This window comes from Morone saxatilis, unplaced genomic scaffold, assembly GCF_004916995.1.
Source record: "Morone saxatilis isolate NCDOM2014 unplaced genomic scaffold, NCSU_SB_2.0 Contig15, whole genome shotgun sequence".
Classification (NCBI taxonomy): domain Eukaryota; kingdom Metazoa; phylum Chordata; class Actinopteri; family Moronidae; genus Morone; species Morone saxatilis.
The window spans coordinates 10590830-10614423 of NW_023339707.1; the positions used below are offsets into that span (position 1 = coordinate 10590830).

General features: G+C 38.8%; 3 protein-coding genes across 4 annotated transcripts in view; 2 read left to right on the forward strand and 1 right to left on the reverse strand.

Moving 5' to 3' along the window:
- Positions 1–2460: 2460 nt before the first annotated feature.
- Positions 2461–12538, forward strand: masp2 (mannan-binding lectin serine peptidase 2). Its single transcript, XM_035655830.1, has 6 exons — positions 2461–2558; positions 9198–9420; positions 9508–9685; positions 10530–10661; positions 11875–12071; positions 12294–12538. The coding sequence occupies exons 1-6, from the start codon at positions 2461–2463 to the stop codon at positions 12471–12473; spliced, it is 1008 nt and encodes a 335-aa protein (XP_035511723.1). The 3' UTR covers positions 12474–12538.
- dffa (DNA fragmentation factor, alpha polypeptide) lies at positions 12449–21116 on the reverse strand. The gene is made up of 6 exons (XM_035657351.1): positions 20904–21116; positions 19595–19753; positions 19208–19362; positions 18236–18431; positions 17216–17343; positions 12449–16571 (listed from the first exon to the last, which is right to left on the reverse strand). The coding sequence occupies exons 1-6, from the start codon at positions 20995–20997 to the stop codon at positions 16347–16349; spliced, it is 957 nt and encodes a 318-aa protein (XP_035513244.1). The 5' UTR covers positions 20998–21116; the 3' UTR covers positions 12449–16346.
- A 1871-nt stretch (positions 21117–22987) lies between these two features.
- pex14 (peroxisomal biogenesis factor 14) overlaps positions 22988–23594 on the forward strand; it is a 47400-nt gene continuing 46793 nt past the window's right edge. For both annotated transcript variants that reach the window (XM_035656758.1, XM_035656757.1), the window contains exon 1: positions 22988–23077. In XM_035656758.1, the coding sequence (XP_035512651.1) occupies positions 23042–23077 (36 nt within the window). In that variant the 5' untranslated portion in view covers positions 22988–23041. The remainder of the gene's footprint in view (positions 23078–23594) is intronic.

Here is a 23594-nt window from a genome sequence, read left to right on the forward strand (position 1 = left end):
AACATGATGTGAGCCACTGAGATCTAAATGTTACCACAGCATTACGTGTGACAGTGATGGTTTTCGTTTATTAATGGCATGTGAAGTCCTCGCTGCTGCAGACGAGAGAGTCGTGCCATTACTCATATTGGAAATCCATGGTTAATGTTCAGGGTGACCATCATTTTTCTCAAGCCTAACAGACCTGAAAATGTTTAATCAATTATACAAGAAATAACCCCCCTCATTAATATCCCTTCTGGAGTTATTGAGTCATGGCCTGTCAGCACTATTATATAATTTCATATCAGTGATATGGGTATGTTCACAATGAGTCGATGGGTTATTTTGTTGAGAGAAATATTCACTGCTGATCACTTGCAGGTTTACCAAGAACTTAATACAGGTGAGTAATTCTTTCTTTGAGGCATTTTCTTTCTCATCAAAGTCATGTTAAGTGAGCAAGCAAGTTTTTTGTAATTCATTAGTTTTGTAAAAGAGAGCTGTTTGAAACATAATGAAGGAGAAAGCGTGGTCGTGGTGAGGCACTATAATGAAGGAAAAGATTCAGGGGTGAGAGCAGCACCTGTGTGCCATTTCTCATCATTGCTTGTTCGCACCAACGTCACTGAATGCTTTACTGCCTTATGGCAGTCCACTGAATTGCTAAATCTGGGGCCTGGTTGAATTAGCAAGGAAATGACCATATTTGTTATCTGTGAAAAAGAGCCATGCCAGGCCAAATTGGAAGAGTAATGGGCCTGACGTCAAGAATGAAATCCAGCACAAAAAGGCTCAACATCAATTCATCAGCAGTCATTCTTGATTATTAGCATCAGGGGATGCTGGGAACCAGGATGAGCAATAAATTATACACTGAACATTGGAACATGGGTTTGGTGTTGGGACACTTTGTTGTAAATGCTCCAAGACTCGGTTACAACGATATGCAGTCATTGCAATGCTGAAACAATGTAACCCTTTGATAACATTTTTAAGATAATTGATTATTTTTAAAGCAACCTTTTCAACCTCAAACATATTTCCCTCCTCAATATTTATTTTGTGTAATGCTTGTGAAATGGGGACACTGATCAACTTGTTTTTTAGAGCAAAGATATTTCATTCCATACAATGACATAAACAAAATCAACGGCATTTACTAAAAATGTATTTTTTTTGGCAAAAAATGAACAGCATGCACCACCATTAGTAAACACATCAATCTATTAATTTTGTCAGGATACCTTTTGAAAGCCAAGGGGAACTATTTTTAGAACAATAAATTTAACTTGTTTTTTTTTTTTTTCCCTCATTAGAGCAGCTGAAGAGAGTCAGGAAAGAGGAGAGAGAGAGGGGATGACATGCAGCAGAGGGCCACTACGGTAAGGACTCGTGCAGGTGAGCTACCCCAAATTTAAATTTAATGTAACTGTTTAATATGGCAGTCAGATTAAAAACATAAATTTAAATCAGCAGGAAAATGATTCGTTGTGGTTTTCACTCTTCTGAAACATGCGATACAACCTCTAACTTGCTTTATGAAAATATATTTGTAAGAGTTGAACATTTTCATTTATTTAAAACCCTCAAATTGAATATTATTTTGTTAGATTTTCCTCTTCCTCTTCCTCTGTATTCCTTTAAACATTGATTATGTCTGTCCACCTCAATGACAGCACAGCACCGATAGCATTTATTCTTTGCATTCATTTGCATGTTCACATTCTTAAAGTCGCAATTTTAAACAAGCACGATGCAGAGAAGAACTGTAATTGTACAAAGATTACATACAGATACAAACGCACCAAGCTGCTGCTTTAAGAGAATAAAAAGCTTTTTTATAAAAATCTCTTAAACCATACCTAAAGAAAGCTCTTTATTGCCAAGAAAGAAATAAACATGCAGTAAATTGAAGTGAGTCTTTAGCAAGAAATCACCGAGACATTTCCAGGTGTATTTTTGTTTTATGCAATGTAATGTATTCTCTGCGCCCACGCACAATGAGCAAGAACAATGGCGATGTTAATGGAATGAAACCTGCTGCTCCCCACAGAACAAAGAAAAATGTTAATATATATTGACGGCATTCAATCAATTCTGTTCCTTTTGGCTCATGAACATCTGGCCTCCAGCCTCAAGTCGATGCAACAACAGAGTGAGTCCTCAGAAGGGCCAGAGGCAACAATATTCGAAACTGTTTTGTGAATTAAATGTTGATGTTCCTGCTATAACATTTTACATTTCTGCACTTGCAGTTGTGGATCTAACTGGCATGATACCAGACACTGACAAATGAGTGAATGAGTGGTGCTTTTAAACCGTGCAGCAGGTAGCGTGCTGTGGAAGCCTAAACTCTAACGTTTCTGCAAAACTACAGTGGACGAGCAAATTACAGTGGATTAACTCTACATTGTTCGTCTGTGTTCAGCTCAAGTGACACATCCCCACCTATTCAAGTCCTTAATTGCAGTTTACAGCATGTGGGTGGTTGAGACTACTGTGATTGCAGCGGAAAATGGAAAGGAGAAAGAGGATGAGAGTGAGGATGAAGATGGCAGAGGGATGTCACAGTTAGGGTAAATGCACTCACAATGTGTGCGAGCATGTCTGGGAGTATAATTTGTTAGTACAAGCTGTTTGGAGAGATACAGCAGAGATGTGCAAAATGAGGGGGAAAAAATTAAATTCTCCTTTTTGCCTCCTTCCAGAAATCTGATATGACACTGATTTGATGCTCTCCCTCCCTGCATCTCCATCACTGCCTTTTGTTGACTCTACGGATACAAACAGCCACTCTCCTTTCGACTTTTCGATTGATCTCAGGTGGCCTATTCTTTATTTAATGACTGGCTGACTTCCTATAAGGAAGCACTTCATTACCGCATGGTACAGCAAGCGGGTGAAACACTTCTGCGAGCACAGCGCCTGTCTTGCGCACATGGACATTCAGGATTTGATCATGCGGCCTGTGCTTTTTTTTTTGCTGCACGTTTTGTGTGCATGCTTAGCTCCGCGTGTGTGTCCACATTATCTATGGTACATGCACAAACATACCACTGAGTTTAGTTAACGTCTTGCAAATATGCTTTATTGGTGACGCACATGTTCAATACTTAAATTCATATGTATAATGAATAATGAATTTATATTGTGTTTGTGCTTTGATGATTCAGAGTTAATTAATTGAAAGGGCCAGTGTGTAACATTTAAGAGGATCTACTTGCAGGAATTGAATATAATATTCTAAAGTATGTTTTCATTAGTGTATTATCATCTAAAAATAAGAACTGTTGTTACCTTAGAAGGGTCCTCTTCTCCACCATGTTAAACCTGCCATGTTTCTGCAGTAGCCCAGATAGGGCCTGTTTTATGTTTGGCTGCCAGTGTAGCTTCTCATACAAGGCGAGCAGTATTTACTTGGTCGCAATCTGTAATTTCAATACTTGATATCACTAAATCCTACCCGCTGGTCCTTTAAATCCCATAATCTACATCTACATGAAGCTTTTCATATTCAGATTCTTTCTATTGCAGGTGCAAATGCAAACTCCTCGATGTTGCATCAGTTTTATCTGATGAGGTTAAAACTAACAAACAAAGGCTCTCTTAATGCATTCCAGTTCTGCAAAAAATCACTTTCCATTAATCCATTGATTTCGGATAGAAAAGCAGATATCTACAAAACACCCTCTTACTTGATTATCAGGTGATGATTTTTGTAGTCCGTTTTTTCACAGTGAACAGGTCTGTTAGTTTTATTTGAATGAAGGCCTTTCAGCTGCAAATCAGAAAACGTCTTCACATCCCATTTAAATCACCATGCTGTCAATGTTCCATTATTCACAGTCTAAAGAGCAGCTCTAGGTTTTGTCTACAGATGACATCATCACTTCTCTCTGCTGTTCGGCCTAAAGAGAGGCTTGTTCAAATTCAGAAGGTAGAACTGAACTGCACAATATTACAGGAATATTATTATTCTATTCTTATATTTGATTCCTTTTATTTTACTTAGATATAGTGTGTAGTTTTATTCCTTGCTTGTAGTTTTGCTTCAAGCACCTCAAACATTTCACTGCTACTCAGCATTTAGACCTAATTGTGCTTTTTGTGTTAATTATGCTTTTGTCCCTGTTGTTTCATCTGTATAATGGAAGTATATCGAAGTATGTGTCAGTATAATCAAACAAAACCTATTGAATATCAAAGGAAAATAAGAATTTGAGAGAGAATAAAACTTACTGAAGCAAAGTCATTTCAAAAGTAAAACATAGCTCGCAAACAAATTATTTGTGTAATTGTGTAAATTATTGAGAGAGCTGTTGTGTAGTACCACAGAGCCGACAATAAGGGCAAAAGTCTGATCCGTGAGAAAGAAGCTGCAGGAGCTGCAAACAAAAAGACATATTATAAAAGTAAAAGACCAATAGTTTCACGATTACACAAATAATTTGTCCGCAAGTTATAGGTTTTACTGTTGAGATGGCATCTTTTTTTTGCTACAGTGAGTTTTATTCTCTGTCAAATTCTTATTTTTGTTTGACATTTAAGAAGCTTTGTTTGATCATATTGACACAAATCTGATACTATATGAATACTGCCTCCAGTCAACAGCAAGCAGCAATCAAAGGAAAGGTTTTTTGCGCCTTAAGGTAATGACCTAATGGTGTGAAAGATATGACCTTAGGGTGTGAAAAGGTTAGAAAACTGAGCGGCGACAAAGAGCATGCAATAAAAAAGGTGCTGTTGTGAGTAGCTGTAGGCATTTTAGGAGGATATGGTTTTTCTATTTTAGAGCAGGGAGTGCAGTAACAGTCCTTTAGCAACCAAACAAATGTTTTGTATCCAGTCAATAAAGCAAAGAAGCAGTACATTATGAAGGATCGGCTGTCTTACAATTTCTAATTACTAGCTATGGCGTTTCAGTGCCAATCACTGCAGTGACATTTAGAAAGCAGAGTTACCGTCGGTAAAGGCAAACCTATAACACTGTTTTCAGAAATTCTACTTTAAAACATTTACTGTGAGTTCTTTCAATGCATTTTTCATTAACAGTTTTTCTGTGACAAACTATTTTTTGGGTAATAGTGATCACCAAATTGTCTAAAATAAATAATGTTGTGATTAGAAAATAGGATTTATGGCCCACTTATGATCCATCATACCTCTAAATAAGGATTCAGGTTATGACATCAAATCTTTTGCATGCTTTTATAGAAGGCTATTTATCAGCGGCAAACCTTTTTATTATTAATGGTATGTTATATTATCTGTTTTTGGAAGACTAACAATATTCAGTATGCAGTCCTTCCCACTTTATTAGGGTAGTTTAAATTAGAACAATAACAAATGCTGGATTTATTAAATGTTTTATTTCATAGTTTTTATTTCCTATATTAACTGCTGCAAACGTGATAGAAGCTGTCATATATTTTGAAGTGAAATTTTTAAGTTGTCAACACATTTTCTACTGAGTATGTTTATCTATAGCCATTGTGTAAATATGGAGATTTGATTATTATTAGGGTTTATTTACTTTAGCCTGAATATGCTTTATAGCTCTGCTTATCTGTTCTTTTATATAGAACCATACACTGGTGGACAAGTGGAGTGTGTTTATTGGTGTGGCACCAGTATTCAGTTAATATCCTGGAAAACAACATGGCTATAACAATAACTATAACTCTGTAATAACTAAAAAATTGAAAGGTTATAGGGAGTCAGCTCCTAAGACTTTCTTTTAACTGAACCTTCAGGCCCGATATTGGAGACCGCCACAGTGAAGATGCTTTCTAGGAATCAGCATGAGCCTGCAGAGGAACCTACAGTTCATCAAAGACGCATTAACCATAGACCTAGTTATTTAGAAGACTATATACTTAGTGAGGGGCAATGATCATACACTCCGCATCGTGAAGCTATAGTAAATCAGATGATAAGAACCCTTCAGTGCACATACCAGTCACTATTCAACTTATAAAGGAGAAATAATGAGATGAAAAGCGAGATTATGGAACTGTGTCGTACAGCAGATCAGTTCCCTACAGTCCTTAAGGCATTCAGACAAAGGGAACAAATAAAATAGAGCAAATCATGGTAAGTAAGGCTAATGAGCAGCAGATGGTTTCAGCACTGACAGAGCTGAGGTCAAACCCAACACAGGTTCCAGTCCCAAAACTGCACACTACAGAGGGTTAGGATGGGGGAAGAAAAAGACGACAGACCTAGAATCAAGGTGCAAGCTGCGTCATTAGTCCTCCCTTGTAAGCAGTGTGTGCAGCAGCCAGCCATGAATGAACACTCGAAACTTAATGAGGTACCACTGAGTCACATCGAGGCTCCAGTTCTAGCACCCAGGCAGTCATTAATTGTGAGGTCTGGGAGGGTTTGCAATGCATATGTAGTGAAGCTACAAAAGAGGATTATGACTAGCCAGTCAGAACTTCTGTGGGACAGGAAAAGAGATTGCGATGCTTCAAGGCTCCCTGAAGAGCTTGGACCTAAAAATCAGAGTTACCTGACCTCTAGAAAATATCACTGACACAATACTATGTGAGCCCAAACATGGACAACAACAGACACATTCATGTCTTTTGTGACACATCAGAGAGGGCTCAGTTGTATGTAGTTGTATGTAATTATGTGAATAAATACTAAATACTTGAATCATTATCAATACAGTTTGTATTATCACATACAACTCTAGTCTCCCATTCCCTTGAACTTATTTGAACTTAACAGCAAGGACAGTGAATTTAAAGTGTTTTGTAGTTTAACTGTACTAAAAATAACTTTTTAATGTGATTACGTTCACAGCACTTCAAAAGAGTCTAGACTTCCTTGTCGTGTCAGATGAAAGATGTACTGTTTCATTTAAAGTTGGTTAAAATAAAAGCAACCCTGCAGTGGTGTGCTGTATAATGTTTGTCTGTATGTTTAACTTACTCTTTTTTTGTAACCATTAGAGGATGTCAGGGAGGGTGGTTGTGGGCTGGGTGGGGATTTATTTTGTTGTGTACTTAAACAATATTTAAATAACAAATAATATTTTATGTTAGTGTTATTTAAAATGTACCCAATAAAATACAACTTGCAAGCATTGTTTTGTACGTAAGGGGTATTACATTTCCCCTTAAAACAAAAGAAAACACCTCAAAGTCTAAAAAATCCACTAGCGGCCCCTGGAGGCAGTTATGTTCTTAACCGAATAATGTCCTTGCATAAATTAGTAGGTAAAATATGTAAGGAGCAGGTTTCAACCCAAAGGGCACTGACCCCTTACAATTTTCAAGTCTGCAGGTACAGTGTCATGAAGGACATGGCCAAAAGTTTAGAACAGTCTGTCATTCCCTTTGTAAAACAGCACATATTCTTTCATGCAAGAGTTTAAAGAAGTCTGTGCCAAAGAGTAAAACTGGGGGAGATATCTTTAAATCAAATGAGCAAAATGCACTTGAGGCCAAGAAGAAGTCTGTCAGAAAGTTTGTAGTGTTATAAGGGGTGATTCAGCTCCTTAAAGGTTAAACCTAGACGGAAAATCTTTCACTATTTTCACCTGGAAGATCCCACTGAGTGCTCTGGAAATAAAGGCCCAGAAGCTTGAAATTAATTTACACTCCCAGAGGCATCGGAAATGAGACCCTTCAGTCTGAATGACTCACAGAGAACCACAGTCATTATTAGTAGTTTTTTTTAATGATGAAGTTACATTTTCCAAGGAGGCTTTTGTTTAGTGTCGGGGGGTGTCATTTCTGTTGATGCATCATAGTGGCACATCAAAGCCCTGAGTGGCACCTGGACGATATCCAAGAGGAGAACATCTGCCATCAGTACTGTGGCTCAACATCCCACCAGCTCACAATCAGACGAAAAGGACAAGGTTATGGCACCATTTAAAAAGAGTACCATCAGAGAGGTCGTTTAAAAGGGAAATTAACATTGATGTTTATGTCGATAATTATTGTAATTCACATCAAATACTAGCCATTAGTGCTTTAGTGTTAGGGAAAATAGGGGTTGGTTATTACAAGCTTACTTATCATACTGTTGCTGGTTGAAAAGGCCCCATCATGTATGAATAACTTCAATATCTATGTTCCATCAAAACAGAAAGCATGACTACTCTGCAATTCCCTCATTACAAAAGCATTTGTAATCAAGTTTGACCCTAAAGCATTTGGCACAGTGCAGATGTGTAAAAAAAAACAACCAAAACAGCATGATGCAATCTGGTTTCATTCACCAGGAAACTGTTGACATATCACTGACTGTTTTTGTCCCTGATACAGTAATTATGGTAAATTGACTGCACTTACATAGCGTTTTTCTACCTTACAAAGCGGTTGACAATTTGTCTCTCAGTCACACACACAGCGATGGCAACAGAGCTGCCATGCAATTTGGGGTTAAGTGTCTTGCCCAAGGATACTTCAACACGTGGACAGGAGGGGCCAGGGATCAAACCATAATTGGTGGATAACCTCTACCCTGGTCCCTTTTGTTAAGGTGCAAACAAAAGGCCCTGGCTCGTAAATTTTGCGGGTATGTTTATTTTTTTTAGGCTTTTAACAGCTTTGCTGCTCAGAAATCATGACAGCAGGATCTGAAATAATGTAGCAGGCCTGGTGTGATCAGCATCACTGTCAAAACAAGTTTTACAGTGCGATACAGGTGATGATTACATTTTTATAAATATATTTATGTTTAGATTATTTTTTTGAAATAAAATTAAAATATTTTACCAATCAAATGTGACAAAAACCTCAGAAAACAGTTTTCTTTTTTTCAAATCTAGTTTGATGATGTGGACAACCACATGTCTTCCTTCCTGTGTTTAGTGAATGCAATTGATTTAAAAGAAATAGTAGTTAGTGTCATCTTCATGTAAACTATCAATTACCACTGGTAAAAGATGATGATAATAAAGCAAAAAGAAAATTAATTTGACAGAATGAATATGAATTATTCTGACATTTATGACTTTGATAGATTTCTGTGACCGAGGGAGGTGGGGAACGATGACAAACTGATCATGTGGCTGTGTCACTTTGTTTACCTAAATGTCAGCCAGTCGGGTTCATTTACCCTCAGATCACTGTTCCAAAACAGGCAAAATATCTGGGGACTGTTAAACCAACATGACCGGGTGAGTGTCAGTTAGCATTTATTTGTGCAAAATAATCCTTGGAACTACTGTCATCACACCTAATTTTGCCCAGTGGGTGCTCTGTATTTGTCTTATTTTCCCTCCTCCATGTCTCGCTGAGTGTGGAAATGACAGGGTTATATGGCAGCTTCACCTCCCCCAACTTCCCTCAGCCATACCCTGATAACCAGCACATAGTGTGGAACATCACAGTCCCAGACGGCCACAGGGTCAAACTCTACTTCAGCCACTTCAGCATGGAACCCTCAAACCAGTGTGAATATGACTACATTCAGGTACAGGCTGGAGAAACTCCAACTCCCATTATCTGCACTGGAGTTTGTAGCTTGCTCACTCAAAGTCCTCTGACCTTGTCACACCAGGTTTTGGCAGAGGGGAATGAGACCTTGCGGTTCTGCGGTGAGGAAGAGAAGAACTATGAAAGCACCCCGAGGAACACCGTCATCCTGTCAGCCGGGAACCTCATGTCAGTGGTCTTTAGGAGTGACTACTCTAACGAGGGCCGATTCACAGGCTTCCAAGCATTTTACACCTCAGAAGGTGATACAAAATAGTGACATTTGTTGCCAGAAGGCAGATATATTTTTGGCAGCGTAATTACACCAAGCAATGTGTAATGGAATTGCTAGAGAAATAATAGCAGGATTATATGATTGCAGGTATACCCAGAAATACTCTAAACTACATAAATACAGTGACATAATAAAGGCACACATTGGAATGAAGTGTAACGTTACTAGAAGGCTCTTAATTTACATATAAGTGTCAGCTTATATAAGTTATTTAAACTTAGATTTGAAGTGTAATTGGTAGTTCCTATGTCTCACTGCCCTTGTGTCCTTACATTCGGACAAAATGTGTGACTCATCACAGTCAGACCCTTTCTTTTATCTCCCAGATTCTGGGAACTGTTGATGACTCCTAAATTTATTATAATTCAAGTTTTTATTTCTTTTAATGACTCCTAAATTTAAAAAAAAAGACTGTCTGCAATTTCTGTTTTCATGCAATTAATACTTTTCCAATTTAAATTCCTGTTTTAATTGGATGTAACGATCACAGCTTGGAGCCAGCTTTATTTAAGCTGGCAACGACTTGTCATCATTTTGTTTTTTCATTATTGTGTGATCTAGAGTTAAGACAAACGAGACTAATTTAGTGTCTGCTTAACTTGTAAAAGCAGTGGTGATATACACACCCAAGAAAGATACAAAGTGAAAAAAAATATCATACATTATTTGATTTGACTTGAGGCACATTGAGGATTTACAAGACATTCATATAAGACGCTTTCCCCATTTAAAGAATGTTGTGATGATGTACAGAAAAATACACACTTACTGTGTTGTATTTCAGTGTTTTTCTCTCTAACACTCTCCAACAGACATCAACGAGTGCCTATCCAAGATAGATGGGGAGAGAGTGTGTGATCATTTTTGCCACAATTACATCGGTGGATATTACTGCACGTGCAGACAAGGATACCTTCTCCATGACAACAAAAGATCCTGCACAAGTAAGAGCCACGCAGACTAAAGCTCAAGAGGCATGTTCATCTGAGCTCTGTCAAAGTGAGTCAAAAGCTGTGTAGTGAGGTGCAGTGCTAAGAGCTTGGCACACAGCGTTTGACTGTATATTGATCTGCGTAAATACGGTATATGGTGTTTCTCAAGCTAAATACGCTGCTGCTCAGCTCCCCACTACCAGACACAGCAGATATCGATGGCAATAAAGCAAAGTAATTTCCATTAGTGCCCATTGACTTCTGTTTAATGCAGTTGGCTTTAACACGTTTGAATTCCACAGCATTTGTTCATGATATAATCCAATAACGGACAAACCTTTCAGTTGGCACAATTTGTCCATATGATATTGGACAATTGAAAATCAGAAATGCTGTTAATTTCAGACTTTGCTCGATGAAAATGAGATAAAATTGCTGGGCTGTAAAAGTGCGACTACACATACGTATAGGAAGAAAGGGCCACCTGTGTTTCAAACTGTTCTCCATATTTCACAGTAGTGCAGAACAAATCATCAGAAAACTATTTTCTGACATTTCACACAGGGCACACGGTTGATATTGTTCTAGACATCATAGCTGGCCTGTGCATACTGATGCATAAAGTAGTTGATCTCTGCCAGCTGGTGTAAGGCTAGGTTAATTACTGTCGATTCCTTAGGGAAAAGCAACTTCAAAATGGCATTAAAAATTGATACCTGTGTGCAGCACTAATAGTGTACTGGCATGAGGTAATTAATCACAATTACCAGTTGATGTGCCTTAAATTATTTTTCTTTGCCAGCGGAAAAAGGGTGACAAAACAAATCATGCAATGAATAGGCAAAAATGATTATCTGCCTACAGATTGCACTAATTATATGAATTACAGCAACTCAGCCTCTTTGCGATACTCATTTGTTTTTCTCCGTAACAACATCTGAACACTTGCCGGGGCAATAACGCAAACCTAAATTAATCCCATCATTTATGGTGCCAGAAAATGTCTCAATTGATGTGAAAACATTATTTTTCTTCTCATCAAAAAACTTTTTTATAGTCAGTGCTTTATGATTCATAAAGCAGGCCTACAGATAGAACATTGGACTTGTTCATCAGTATTCAAACTAATATACAAGCGTTTTGAACACTAAGGAGTGGACAAAATATCTAAAACAAGCCTGCTGTGTTTAAGTGGGATCTAAATGAGTGTGAATATTCCCTACAGTGCCATGCAGCAGCCAGGTGTTGACCTCGCTGTCTGGGTTTCTGACCAGTCCGGGCTACCCGAGTCCCTACCCACCCATGACTCAGTGTGACCACACCATCCGTCTGCCAGAGGGCTACAGAATAATCCTGGACTTCCTGGAACCCTTTGACATAGAGGGACATCCAGACGTCCCCTGTCCGTACGATATGTTGAAGGTTAGTCATGTGACTTCAGAACGTAACACACAGGGAGATGAATAAGCAATGTATTCGTCCTCATGCTTGTGGAGGCAGTTTATTATGGACTTGTCGTCCTTTGGTGATATACTGTATGGACATGCTGTTTCCTGCATATTTAAGTTTGGCCGTACATAAATCATTCAGGCATTTAATAAATCAACTTCTCTGTTTTTTTAATTGATGTCCCTCTTTTACAAGATTTCAACAGCTGGACAAGAGTATGGACCCTTCTGTGGACCAGTGCCACCAGGTCGCATTGACACAGGAAGTTACCAAGTCCATCTTGCCTTCAGATCTGACGCTAGTGGGAAAAACAAAGGATGGAAGATCAAGTACATCAGTAACAAGGCTGAATCCCTCATTCTAACTAAAGACTAATAGCTTGTTGACATTAACATTGTATGTGTAGTTTACACAGTACCTTTTAAGTGGCAACTTAACACAACGATCATTTTTGTGATTAAGCTTAGATATTGTTTGATCACGACAAATTTCTAATCCTTCATTGTCTGTCAATTTCTAGATACTGCTATAATCTCACCAGCACAATCCTCTTTTAATCACTTTTGTATTTTGTTTTATTGTTTTGTTAATTGTGCAAATGACTCAAAAGACAGTTTGACTTACTAGTTTAGAAAAAAAAGTTAATTAAAATACTGTAAATGTTACCATAAAATGCAACTAGCCATATGTGAAAAGCATTTTAATCAAAGAAAATAAAGTATTCCTCAAACTACTGTAGCTGAATGAAAACCAATCTGCTCTTTTCTAGCTAAAGACAGAAACACATTTTAATGCTCAGGCAGAAATAATAAATTAATTCTGTGTAGTATTCCAGTCAGTCAGTCTGGTCTAAGAAGCAGTGAATGCTAGACGTTTAACCTTCATACATTATGCAGCTTGTTCTCAGCAATCCTAGCTCTACTCCTCTATCAAAACAGTCATTATAGGGTTCTTCAGTCCCATGAAATTGCCTCTCATTTGACACTTTTGCATTCACTACCTAACGTTTTCTCCATCTGTGCCCCACAAGTGGGGCAAAAGAGCACGCCTGTCTGTGTGGATGTGAGAAAGAAAAGCACTTGTGTTGATTTACTTGTACTGTTTCAGTTTTTTTTCTTGTCTCTTACAATTAAGCAAACGCCACTTTTCTATGAACTTGTGACTTTTTTAAAACCTCATTAACTTTGACTGAACTGTACTACATATGTTGTACTTTGAAGGCCACCACAACTTACCAAGGCAACGTACGTACTGACCCATACATCACCTCGGCATTTGCAAACCAACAGCATCGTAAGGTCTTGGGTGGATATGTGTTCTCTGAAAGTCATCTGACCATATGGGATAAGATTTGTTTCCACCATGAAAAGCCCAGACAGTCCTCAGGGCAACTGAGTGCTTATAGAGCAAACCTGCAGTTGTTGCCTGAGCACTGTTAACTCATAATCTAATCCACCAAGACAGTGTGACACATGAAAGCACAATCGACTGCTCCCGTTGCCCACTCACTTCTAACTGTTCAGCCTAGTTGGAGCCAATTCCACAGGAATTACGCACACTATGAAACCCATTAACCAACAGTTGGAAAATATCTGGCGGCAGCATGAAGCCAATAGGCTTACAGCTAATATGCCCATCACTATTTTGTTGACAACCTTGCATCTCTAGCTTGAACCTGCTGTATGTGAAGAGATAGATATAAAAGGAGGCTCACTGTGTTAAAAATATTTGTCTGTTATTTCTGACTATGGAAAAGCACTTGTTAATCAGTACTTTAGGGTATTTACATTTTATTTTCACAACCAAAACTAAAGTTCTGTCTCACTACACAATGCTTGGCTTTTGATTAAGTCTTAAGAGGAAGTGGAGTCTCAATAATACAGAATGTGATATTTGTCAGTGCATAATTTTACATGCATATAATATACAGCAATAAAAAAGGTGCCGCAACAGCTCTGTCAAAAGTTTGAGGGCTGGTTTATTTTAGAAAATTCCTCGTACCAACGTGTTTATAAAAGGCACCTTAAATCACATACTTTACAGTCACATACAACTTCCTTTTGTAACATTTGAGGTACACGATTAAATTAAATACAAAATGCAAATGTGTTAGGGAACTCACAAGATAATTCTTACAGGGGTTTAAAAGAAGAATAGTGAGAGGTTACTTTTGGTGAAACCTCGCAATGTGCTGAGAGTCAACCTCATTTCAGAACATACACAAAACACTGAGTAAATAGATCTTGCCCCACTTTCCCTGTATCTAATACTAAAAGTACAAGCCAGTAGTGACAACTCAATCTCACCACAACACAAAAAGATGAACCTTCTGCAAATTCAAATCAACCATCATTTGTCACTTGTTCAAGAGACCGAGGATGAGATGACAGGCATGACAAAGGCTATCTTCCACATGACCTATGAGTCACAGAGACCTGCATACATTGTACACACTGTCTTACATCACACAGTCACCAGACTGATACATAACTATAATAATAGTATAAAATAGATTTTCTTAAATGAGCTCTCATCCAGAAATATTGGTTCTACGTAACTCAAGGATGAAGCGATGTCATTCTTACCCATAAGGTCATCCACAATGTGCTCAATGAGGCTTGCATGTATGAAGTGATGTACATCTTAAATGGTCAGACTTTTCATTTTTAGAATAATGATCTGTGTATCCCATTCAAAAAGATGTATTTACTCATGCAATCGCATCTTTTACACAAATCTATTTGGTCCATGTCAGCATTTGCATATATCTCAGAAAGAACATTTCTCTGTGATTTGGTGCACTACAAGTTACGCGTTAAGATAGTTTCTGCGTTCCTTATACTATGGTACTTCCACCTTCAATGTAGAGATTCCCCAAATGGTGACACACCAGTTAATGGTGACATTTCACACCAAGGTGCACATACATGAAGACTGTGGTAAAAAAACGGAAAGAAAAAAGCCATATGTAGGCAAGCGTATATTTATAAAAATGTTTATGTTCATTATAGGGAAACCTGTTATTATATTTCGGTGTTTTCATCACAACTTATAAATTGCTTCACATTAAGAGTCTACTGTTGGACTATAAAACTATGGCACTGTAGTGGGAACATCATATTTGAACACTTTCTGTAGTAGTCACTGAGGAAGAGAACAAGCAGCAACAAGTTATGAGGGGCAGGATCAACCTGATAAGAACACACTGCTACTCTAAACTTCCAAAAAGAGCAAAGAGCCCCTATATTTAGGATGTAAATATAATTTCAGTGATAGCACATATAAAATGTAAAACAGACAAAAAATCATATATTTTGTCACTCACCATATGCTGGAGATCCACAGGGTTTCCGTTGCTAGTTCAAACTATATATTTTCTTATTTATCATAACATAACATAGAATGGAGCGCACAGCTTCTGTCTTACATGGCAGTGTTTAAATGGATAGAAGAATGCAAACAATACTGGGAAGCTGATTCAACAGTAACAGTTTAACCATAAGCAATAATTACACATAACAGTTAAATGAGAAGATTGATTCCACTCTCGTATCTGTGCACTAAAATATCAAGCTGGAGCCAGCAGCATAGCTTAGCATAAAGACTGGAAACAGCAAGCCTGGCTTTGTCTGAAGATCACAGAATCCACCTACTAGCACCCCTATAGCTCATTAGTTAATATGCTATATCTTTTATGTTTAACTGGAGGGGGGTTTGTGTAGGACTATTTCTTGGTCAAGCACTTCCTAGACTCTTGTCATCACAGTGAGGTTACCAGGCAACCAATGGAGAATACAGCAAGATATAAGGTGTTAAGTGAGCTTACAAGGTGCTGATGGGCAGAATGTGTTACCTTCGGACAGAGTTAGCTGTTTCCCACAATTTCCTGTATTTATGCTATGCTAAGCTAGCTGGCTCTATTGCTTTGAGTTTCCCATGAATATTTTTTTCTGTGATTATTTTCACAGCATGGCACTCATCAAAATAAGGAGCCAATAGAAATTTGATGCAAGTGGTTAATGCAAACCTGTCTTTGATAAACATGACTTGTGCAAATGACTTCCTCTCGGTGCAGAAGCATTCAAGTGGTTAGCAAGTTTGACAAAGTGATGCAAACGTCAACATCATTAACATTCATGAATTCCCACATTATGGATATTATCAGTACCACAGGATAAATCCCATTCCACTGACCCTGAGGCAGGTAGTGTAAGTTCTTATCAGTCTCTGCTCAGGTGAAGCCTCGGTCTAGTTGCTGCCTTGGGCTGCTGTTTTTACGCCCTGCTCCGCACTCTTCTCACTGGACTGCTGGCTGCTGTCCACCAGTGTGTTGCTCCTGATGGACTGCACGGCCTGAATCTGCTCGAGACGTTTGGTCAGCTCGGCTTTGCAGGCCTGGAGCAGTGCGGACGTCTTTGTTCTGTCCCAGCCCAGCACCTGCTCCATAGCTTCCACCCCTCTGCTCACTACCATCTAAAAAACAGCATGGGAGAGGCTTCGTTTCAAACACTGAAAATGTGAAGATGGGAGACTTTTGTACAAACTAATCCAATCAGACAGCCCCGTAATACACTTTACAATTTGTGAAGCTTGCCACTGTGTCGAGGAAGAGTTGACTTCAGGCTGTAGTTAGTGCTCTTGGTGAACTGGACTGAGTTATATTGAAATGCGTTTCCAATATTTTGCTCTCCTTGTTTATGCAAATGAGAGTTGTATTCTAGCTAAAGTAAATAGCCTCTGAATTATATAACAGAACAGTGACACTAATAAAGTATGGAAGTCGTGTGTCAGGACTTGCAATTTTACGTAACTGCATCATAAATTTTACAGCTGCTTGTTAGACTTGATAGGGTATCTTACAGCAAAAGCCTTGTGTCAGAAAGAACTGTGTAAGACTATGATGAAGTATAGGACAGTTAAATACTGGCCCCACATGTTGTGACATGTCAGTGCACCTCAGTTGCTCAGGTCTGTCTGAATCTACTGTTTCCTTTTTTTAGGAGGTTCTAAGAGAACTGATTATATACAGTATGTATACATGTATAAAGGTCATATTTTGGGTATTTTCATCTGCAGATGTTTTAAGAAAGGCTGGATCAGTATTGTGAGTGCACTACCTGCAGATCTTCAGTGGACAGTCTGGTCTCTGGGCTTGTTTTGCCTTTCAGGACCATCAGTGTCCTGGACATGAACCCAGATGCAGAGTCCACCTCCATCCCGTCTGGCACATCCACGTCTCCAGCCCCTGACACATTAAAATGGGTTCTGTTACAGGGTCGTTTGTTGCGTAAGGGCATAGTTATAATAAATCACTACAAGAGGTGGGATTATTCAGCAGCAACAATGCTTCCACCTAGTGACCAAAAGGCACAAGCACAGCTCTCTTCTTATCAGTAAGTGTCCACAGAACAAACTGTTTTTGGGTTATTACCTTCCTGCAGGGATACACTATCAAAGGATAATGTTAATTATTTTCCTAGATGTTGTATGCTTATTGATCACAACTTTTCATTTGGATTGTTTCAGGATAGAGGAATATATATGAGCACCTCTGGCAATTAAAGACTCATAGACTCATATTTTGTTTACAGCAAACATTCTACATAAGAATACATTTTACATTATTATTATAAACTACTTTAAGTCTAAAACACATAAGCATTACAATAAAGCTTAAAAACAAATAAAAGAAAAGAGATGATCAGAAATAACAGGCATTTTTATGTTATCAACAGGCTCTTGAGGGCTGCTTGAGACTTTCTATCCAACAGACTATTGGCTCCCTTAAAAGACGCTGTAATAGATTTGGAGAGGCAATGATCCAAAGGCGACCATATCTCTAAAATTACAGCTTATTTTCTTTAAGAGCTAGTATTACTGCAAAATACTCTACGGTTTCTGTAGAGATGCTTTAACCCAGCTGAAATACACAGACAAAAATGACTTTCTAACCAAAAGTAGCAACTTATCACATAGTTCACATTGTGTCAGAAAGCCACAATATAAACTATGAAACCAAACTATGAGAGGGTAAGCCAAGAATGAAATATCTTAGATCTTTATTTAGGATAACCATTTTACCAACCGTTTAACCAAATTGTAAAAATGAAAGCCACCATATAATGACACAGCCGTACCTCCCTGGCTTGGCTCTTCCTGCTGTCTGTCTTCTTTGTCCGCAGCTTTGAGGTAGAGCTGGAGCAACTCCTTGGACTGTCTCTCCTCCTCTCGTCGGTCCAAAACCCTCTGCAGCGTCTCCTGGAGATCCTCTGCCTTCTTCTCTTGGAAGCCCAGAGCAAGGGCTAGCTCAGGCCGCGGGGCATCCACTAACATCTGGAGCAGCAGGGGACACAAATGATACTTTAAGCAATAATATACTACACGTTTGAGACCACTACTGTAGGCTTATATAGTGCTTCGAAGTCACAGCAACAACAAATAATCTAACAAAAGGAAGGAATGAACAATAAAGCTAAAAGTATAGCAGAGCTTTCTGCCACAAGGTAAAAGTTCCATATTTTAGCTTTAAATGATAAGGTGGTGTTACAATATGTTTAATCTTATGGTCAGCAAATGATATGGCCAACACCAATGTTAGTCTGACTGTCAATACTTTCAGATTTCCATACCCTGTCTGTTGTCTGTGACACTCAGACCAGGTTCCTACTGATGACATAAATATTCAAATGTGTAACAAAGCTACAGTTTCATTTTTCAGTTTATCTAACAGCTGGGCACTTCTGCATTTCTCAAACAGGAGTAACTAGTTATTGGGGACTATTATTAGTTGCAGACAGTGTATGCGAGTTTGACAATAATAACCAACAGTTGCCATGTTTATCTTAGTGGGGGACTATGTCACCCAGTGCGACAGTGTGACTCACTGATGTGTTTTTCATCATTTTAGGACAACAATGGAGGTATATGGCAAAAAGGAATAAGACAATATTGTCAGAGGAATCAAGTTATAATTAGTTTGTGTGTTTCCATGAGATTTGTTAAAAATAAGAAAACTACAGAATATGACCAGCCTTGTTTTCTCACCAGTGTATGCTGGGATAGGCATGACAGCAAAAACTGCTGGTGGAATAAAGGAACAATGTTGCTACCTGTAAGTCTGCCTCTGACATGAGGATGATGCTGGCAAGGTCCTGCTTCAGCTGTTGAGCAAGGTCGAACCAGGGTGCTTCAGCAGTGGAGGCGTCCACAGCATCACTCTCCAGCAACATAGAATCTCTGGCCATCCAGGCCGTGCCACCATCCACTACAATAAAACAAGTAAAGAAGTATCAAAACACAAGGCTTTAACGTAACACCTATAGTTGAAATAATATTGATATTGCAATGTGGCCATGTGCAATATCAAAAAAAAATCGGAATGACTTATTTTTGTTCACATTGTTCAACCGCCCGTTCATTTTAAATTATAAGAATCAGTCCACTCCACTGAACAGCTAGACTGTAGACAAATGTCAGGCAGAAATAAACTTGCTTACTCCTGCGAAGTGGAGACCATGTCTCTTTTTCATGCAACAGCATGAACTTAGTGTTTACGGGTAAACACAAAAAGTAGGCCTGATCCTCTACTATGGTCCCATCATCCTCTAGGACCACTGTGACCGGGTCACTGGGGCTGAAGCCGAGAAACTCGCATCCTGTGGGAAGAACAGAGAAATTAAAGACTTTACAGATCATATGTGAATATACAGTCCCACACACAATTTTAATACTAAAAGCATTTTTACTATATAGCCATACCTCATAGCAAAACATTTAAGAATTTAAATAATCTAAATATATATGTGTAATAGAAACTCACACACCACCTGATCTTTAGCTGATTCAAGCACATACCAATGACTTCTGTAATTCAAACAAGTCAGTCCATTTAAGCTGTCACCTCCTCTTCCATCACAGCTGTTCATATTTGTCCCACAGTATGCTGCAGCTGAATGGTTGCGCTGCGTAATCCCTCTGCCACCCCACCCCAACCCTTTAGGCTTGCCTTTTAAAATTAGGTGTATTTTTTCTCTGGATAAATACATAATTCAGGTGGATTTGCCTCAGGTGGGTTTGGGTTTCAGTGCATTTTTTTAACGTGATTTTTGAGTTCAACACGTGAAGCCTCCTGGTGAGCAGATCCGTAACTGCCAACCACAAACTAACCCCCCCCCCCCTGCTGCTATTAACTAACAGAATTCAGTAATGCCTAATGCCTTTGGTTGTCAAGATCAAACAGTAGACCCCTACAGATAGACTAAATCTTTCAATATCATCTAATACACCAGCTGTGAGCACTCCTCCAATGGCCACACACCCTGAAGAGTGCCACGACCCGGCCAACGCCTGCAGTGCTGACTATCATCCCAGGAATGAGCAGCACAGGCAGGAGTTCTTGACTTTTCATGTTTGGTCCCTGCAAGTCTGAACACGTTGAAACTGTTGCTACACAGCTCGACCGTGATCATGACAGATAAGTGAGCTTCAATTGTGCAGAAAAATCCCAAATGGCGGCAACACTAGGGCCCGACCAGACTGCTGAAGATCATTTTGTGTGTGATAACATTTGTGTTTCACTTTCTCATCACACAGCACCCTTTAACGTTCAGATAAACACACGGCAATACAACGAAACACACCGATAAATACAGGTAACTAAAATAAGAGACTACACAAGGCTGGGTTCCACTTTTAATGTCAGACTTGACTCAGAAATGTGTCTTCTTGTATATAACGTTACGCAGTGTTGGTTTTTAACATGTTAACTACAGTGACACGGGTTAAAGCCAGTCTTTGACAACTCACCTTTTGCTTTCAGCTCGTCTAAGGACGGAACAACCAACCCATAAGACTTCTGTCGTGTGAAATTGCACACCTTACACGGTTTCCTATCTGTCATTGTAGGCTTTATGTGGACAATGTGTTCTGTCTTTGTGTCCTAACACTGACAGATGTGAACACCGCTGCTCGCCTACAGTTCGTATTCAGCAGGTTCGAACACGGAACCGCCGAGTTGGTTTCTTCTTCTACTGAGGGTTTAACGGCAGCTGGCATCCTTAGTGTTGCAACACTGCCATCTTGTGGTGATGGTTCACCCCAACAGTGTCCGGTTTGTCCTGCTCTCTTTAGGAAACTGACCAAATATCTTCTGCCAGTGCTCTTGGATCCTCCTCCTGTTAGACCTAGTGTTTTCATTTCTATCTGATATATACTTCCTGCAACTTTACAACTACTACTACTTTGAATTGAATGTAAATGTCTTCCCCTTCGCTCCTTATCCCAGCGCTGTTGCCCGTCTTTATTGATTATCAAGATAAGATAAGGTAAGATGTTCCTCTATTGATCCCCCGTGGGAGACACAGCAGCACAGGGGAAATGTTGTGCAAAAAGTACAGAAGTGTAAAAATACAATAAAGATTAATAAAATAAAAGTATTATGAAAATATTATAGAGAATATAAATACTATAATGAGAAAATATAAAGACTATAATGTTTAACTCAGATGTCTCGGTTTTCTTCTTGTTTGGCTTCACTCTCTCATTATTCTGCAAACAGTCAAAATGATGTACAACTCAACATTATACCTGCTTAAGAAAACTGAAGTTTGTGTATTTCAACTCTTTGGCTATCGATATATTGTCTGATATATATTTTTTAATGCATCTGTGAAAACCAATTATTTTTATTTTATATTATTATTATAAAACATATTATTATTATTTATCTCATTGAATAAATCTGTACATTTATTTCTTTCCTTAAAATGAGAATAACAAATAGTAATAATAGCAGCATAGTTTCTAGTAATCACACAAGGATTATAGGCCATACTTTCTTCATGATATCTCACATTCATCCAATAGTTGACTAGGAGCTGTTTACAGCATAAACACAATGGCGTTTGTCCTGTCACAGCTTTTCAACGTCTTTCAATTAACATTCATTCATTTATTCATGCCCTAACACTCAAAATAAATGGGATCACCTTCAATATCTTCCTTTTATAAGCTGCAGGTGACTTTTATAAAACTAACTTTTGTGGCCGACTCTGGGATATATAGTTTTTCATATATTAGAGAAAATACTTGAAATAGTCATTTACATTTCGCTCACTAGCACTAGTTACAGCAAACACAAAAATACTACGCTTTCTGTTTCCAAATAACTCTTTGCTAGCACCAGCCATCTGAAGCCGGAAGTCCTTTAAGATGTGCTGAACCCACCAAACTGTCCTCAACTTAAAATGTCTCTGTTAACCTTTTGGAAATATGAAGACAATATTTTCTTTCCACAGGACATTTTGCAATCAGTACCAAACTCATTTTCTTTAAATGTGTAATTTAGTCACGGTTAATGTCCCATTAATAAATGATTACAGTTTACGAAGGGATATTATCAGCCATATGGGCCTTGATTGATGGATAGTCCTGGAGCAGTCAGACTTCAGGTGGGGGCTGGAATAAGAGACGGACAAGGGGGACAACTGCTTTATGGTCCCCAGATGGTCAGGGGCCCCTATGGCCGACTGTTTTATTAATCACACCTTTGTAAAGGAAAATATCACGTAAAACAATAGGCTTTTTAAGAAGCCATGTTTAAAATAAAAAAAATATAGTCTTACTAATGCCCAATAATATTTGTACTATATCAAGTTCTTATGATTAAGACTTAATTCGGTTGATTCTGTCCTTACATGTGTTGGTTGAAAACACAATCTAATTAAGCTTTCATGTGAACTCTGCTGTGTTTCCTGTACTTTATGAGCAAAACTCTCACTTTCTGTGATGGACTTAGACCGGTGTACTAGGGCCATTCTTGACCGTTACTGAGGCCGCCATTTCCTGGACGTTTACTAGGGCCATTCTGACCGTTACCATCCTTCAGGAAAAGTAATCGAGCGCGGTTCAGTCGAGCAGCCACTGAGCAAACCAGGGATAGGAAGATGGCATCCACCGATCAACCTGATCCACCAACACAGGTCTACATTTATGCAACTAAAACATTTACCAGTTGATGTCCACATACGACAACGAGCTCCTATAACGTGTTTCGACGTCGCGCTCCTTGAACGCAGCCATTTCAGTGTGCTACTGTTAGAAATGCTCAGCTAGCGAAGGTTAGCATGCTTGCTAAGTAGCTTTTTTTTAAGCTAGCTCCTGCAGCGTTAGAAAAGTTGCCTCCCAGACTTTCTTGTGTTGAAAGTGGACACGAAGGGCCAAGCTGACGTTCTGTCGCTTTATCACACGTTGCCCAAACTTACGTGGCTTGCTTGACCCTGACTAAATTAAGCTACGTCCTTCCATCTGGCCATGTAGCCTAGTCTGTGTTGTTCTGTGCAGTTAATGAGGATGTGGAAAGGTCACTGTCTGCTGGTTTGGACTCTTTGCTAACACGATGTTGGTGCAGCTAAAACAGCTACAAACATGGATCCTTCCCGAGAAAACAGATGTTATAGAAAGTTCTGCCTCACACTTCTCGCCATGGCCACATTTACT

Excerpts from the sequence above, each read along its gene's own strand:
- masp2 (XM_035655830.1), top strand. The coding sequence starts at position 2,461 with ATGTGGGTGGTTGAGACTACTGTGATTGCAGCGGAAAATGGAAAGGAG. Across the intron at positions 10,662-11,874 it reads CAACAAAAGATCCTGCACAA|TGCCATGCAGCAGCCAGGTG; the intron begins GTAAGAGCCACG and ends TATTCCCTACAG. Across the intron at positions 12,072-12,293 it reads GTCCGTACGATATGTTGAAG|ATTTCAACAGCTGGACAAGA; the intron begins GTTAGTCATGTG and ends CTCTTTTACAAG.
- dffa (XM_035657351.1), bottom strand. The coding sequence starts at position 20,997 with ATGACAGATAGGAAACCGTGTAAGGTGTGCAATTTCACACGACAGAAG. Across the intron at positions 19,363-19,594 it reads ATGGTCTCCACTTCGCAGGA|TGGATGGTGGCACGGCCTGG; the intron begins GTAAGCAAGTTT and ends GTTTTATTGTAG. Across the intron at positions 16,572-17,215 it reads TGTCCACTGAAGATCTGCAG|ATGGTAGTGAGCAGAGGGGT; the intron begins GTAGTGCACTCA and ends GCTGTTTTTTAG.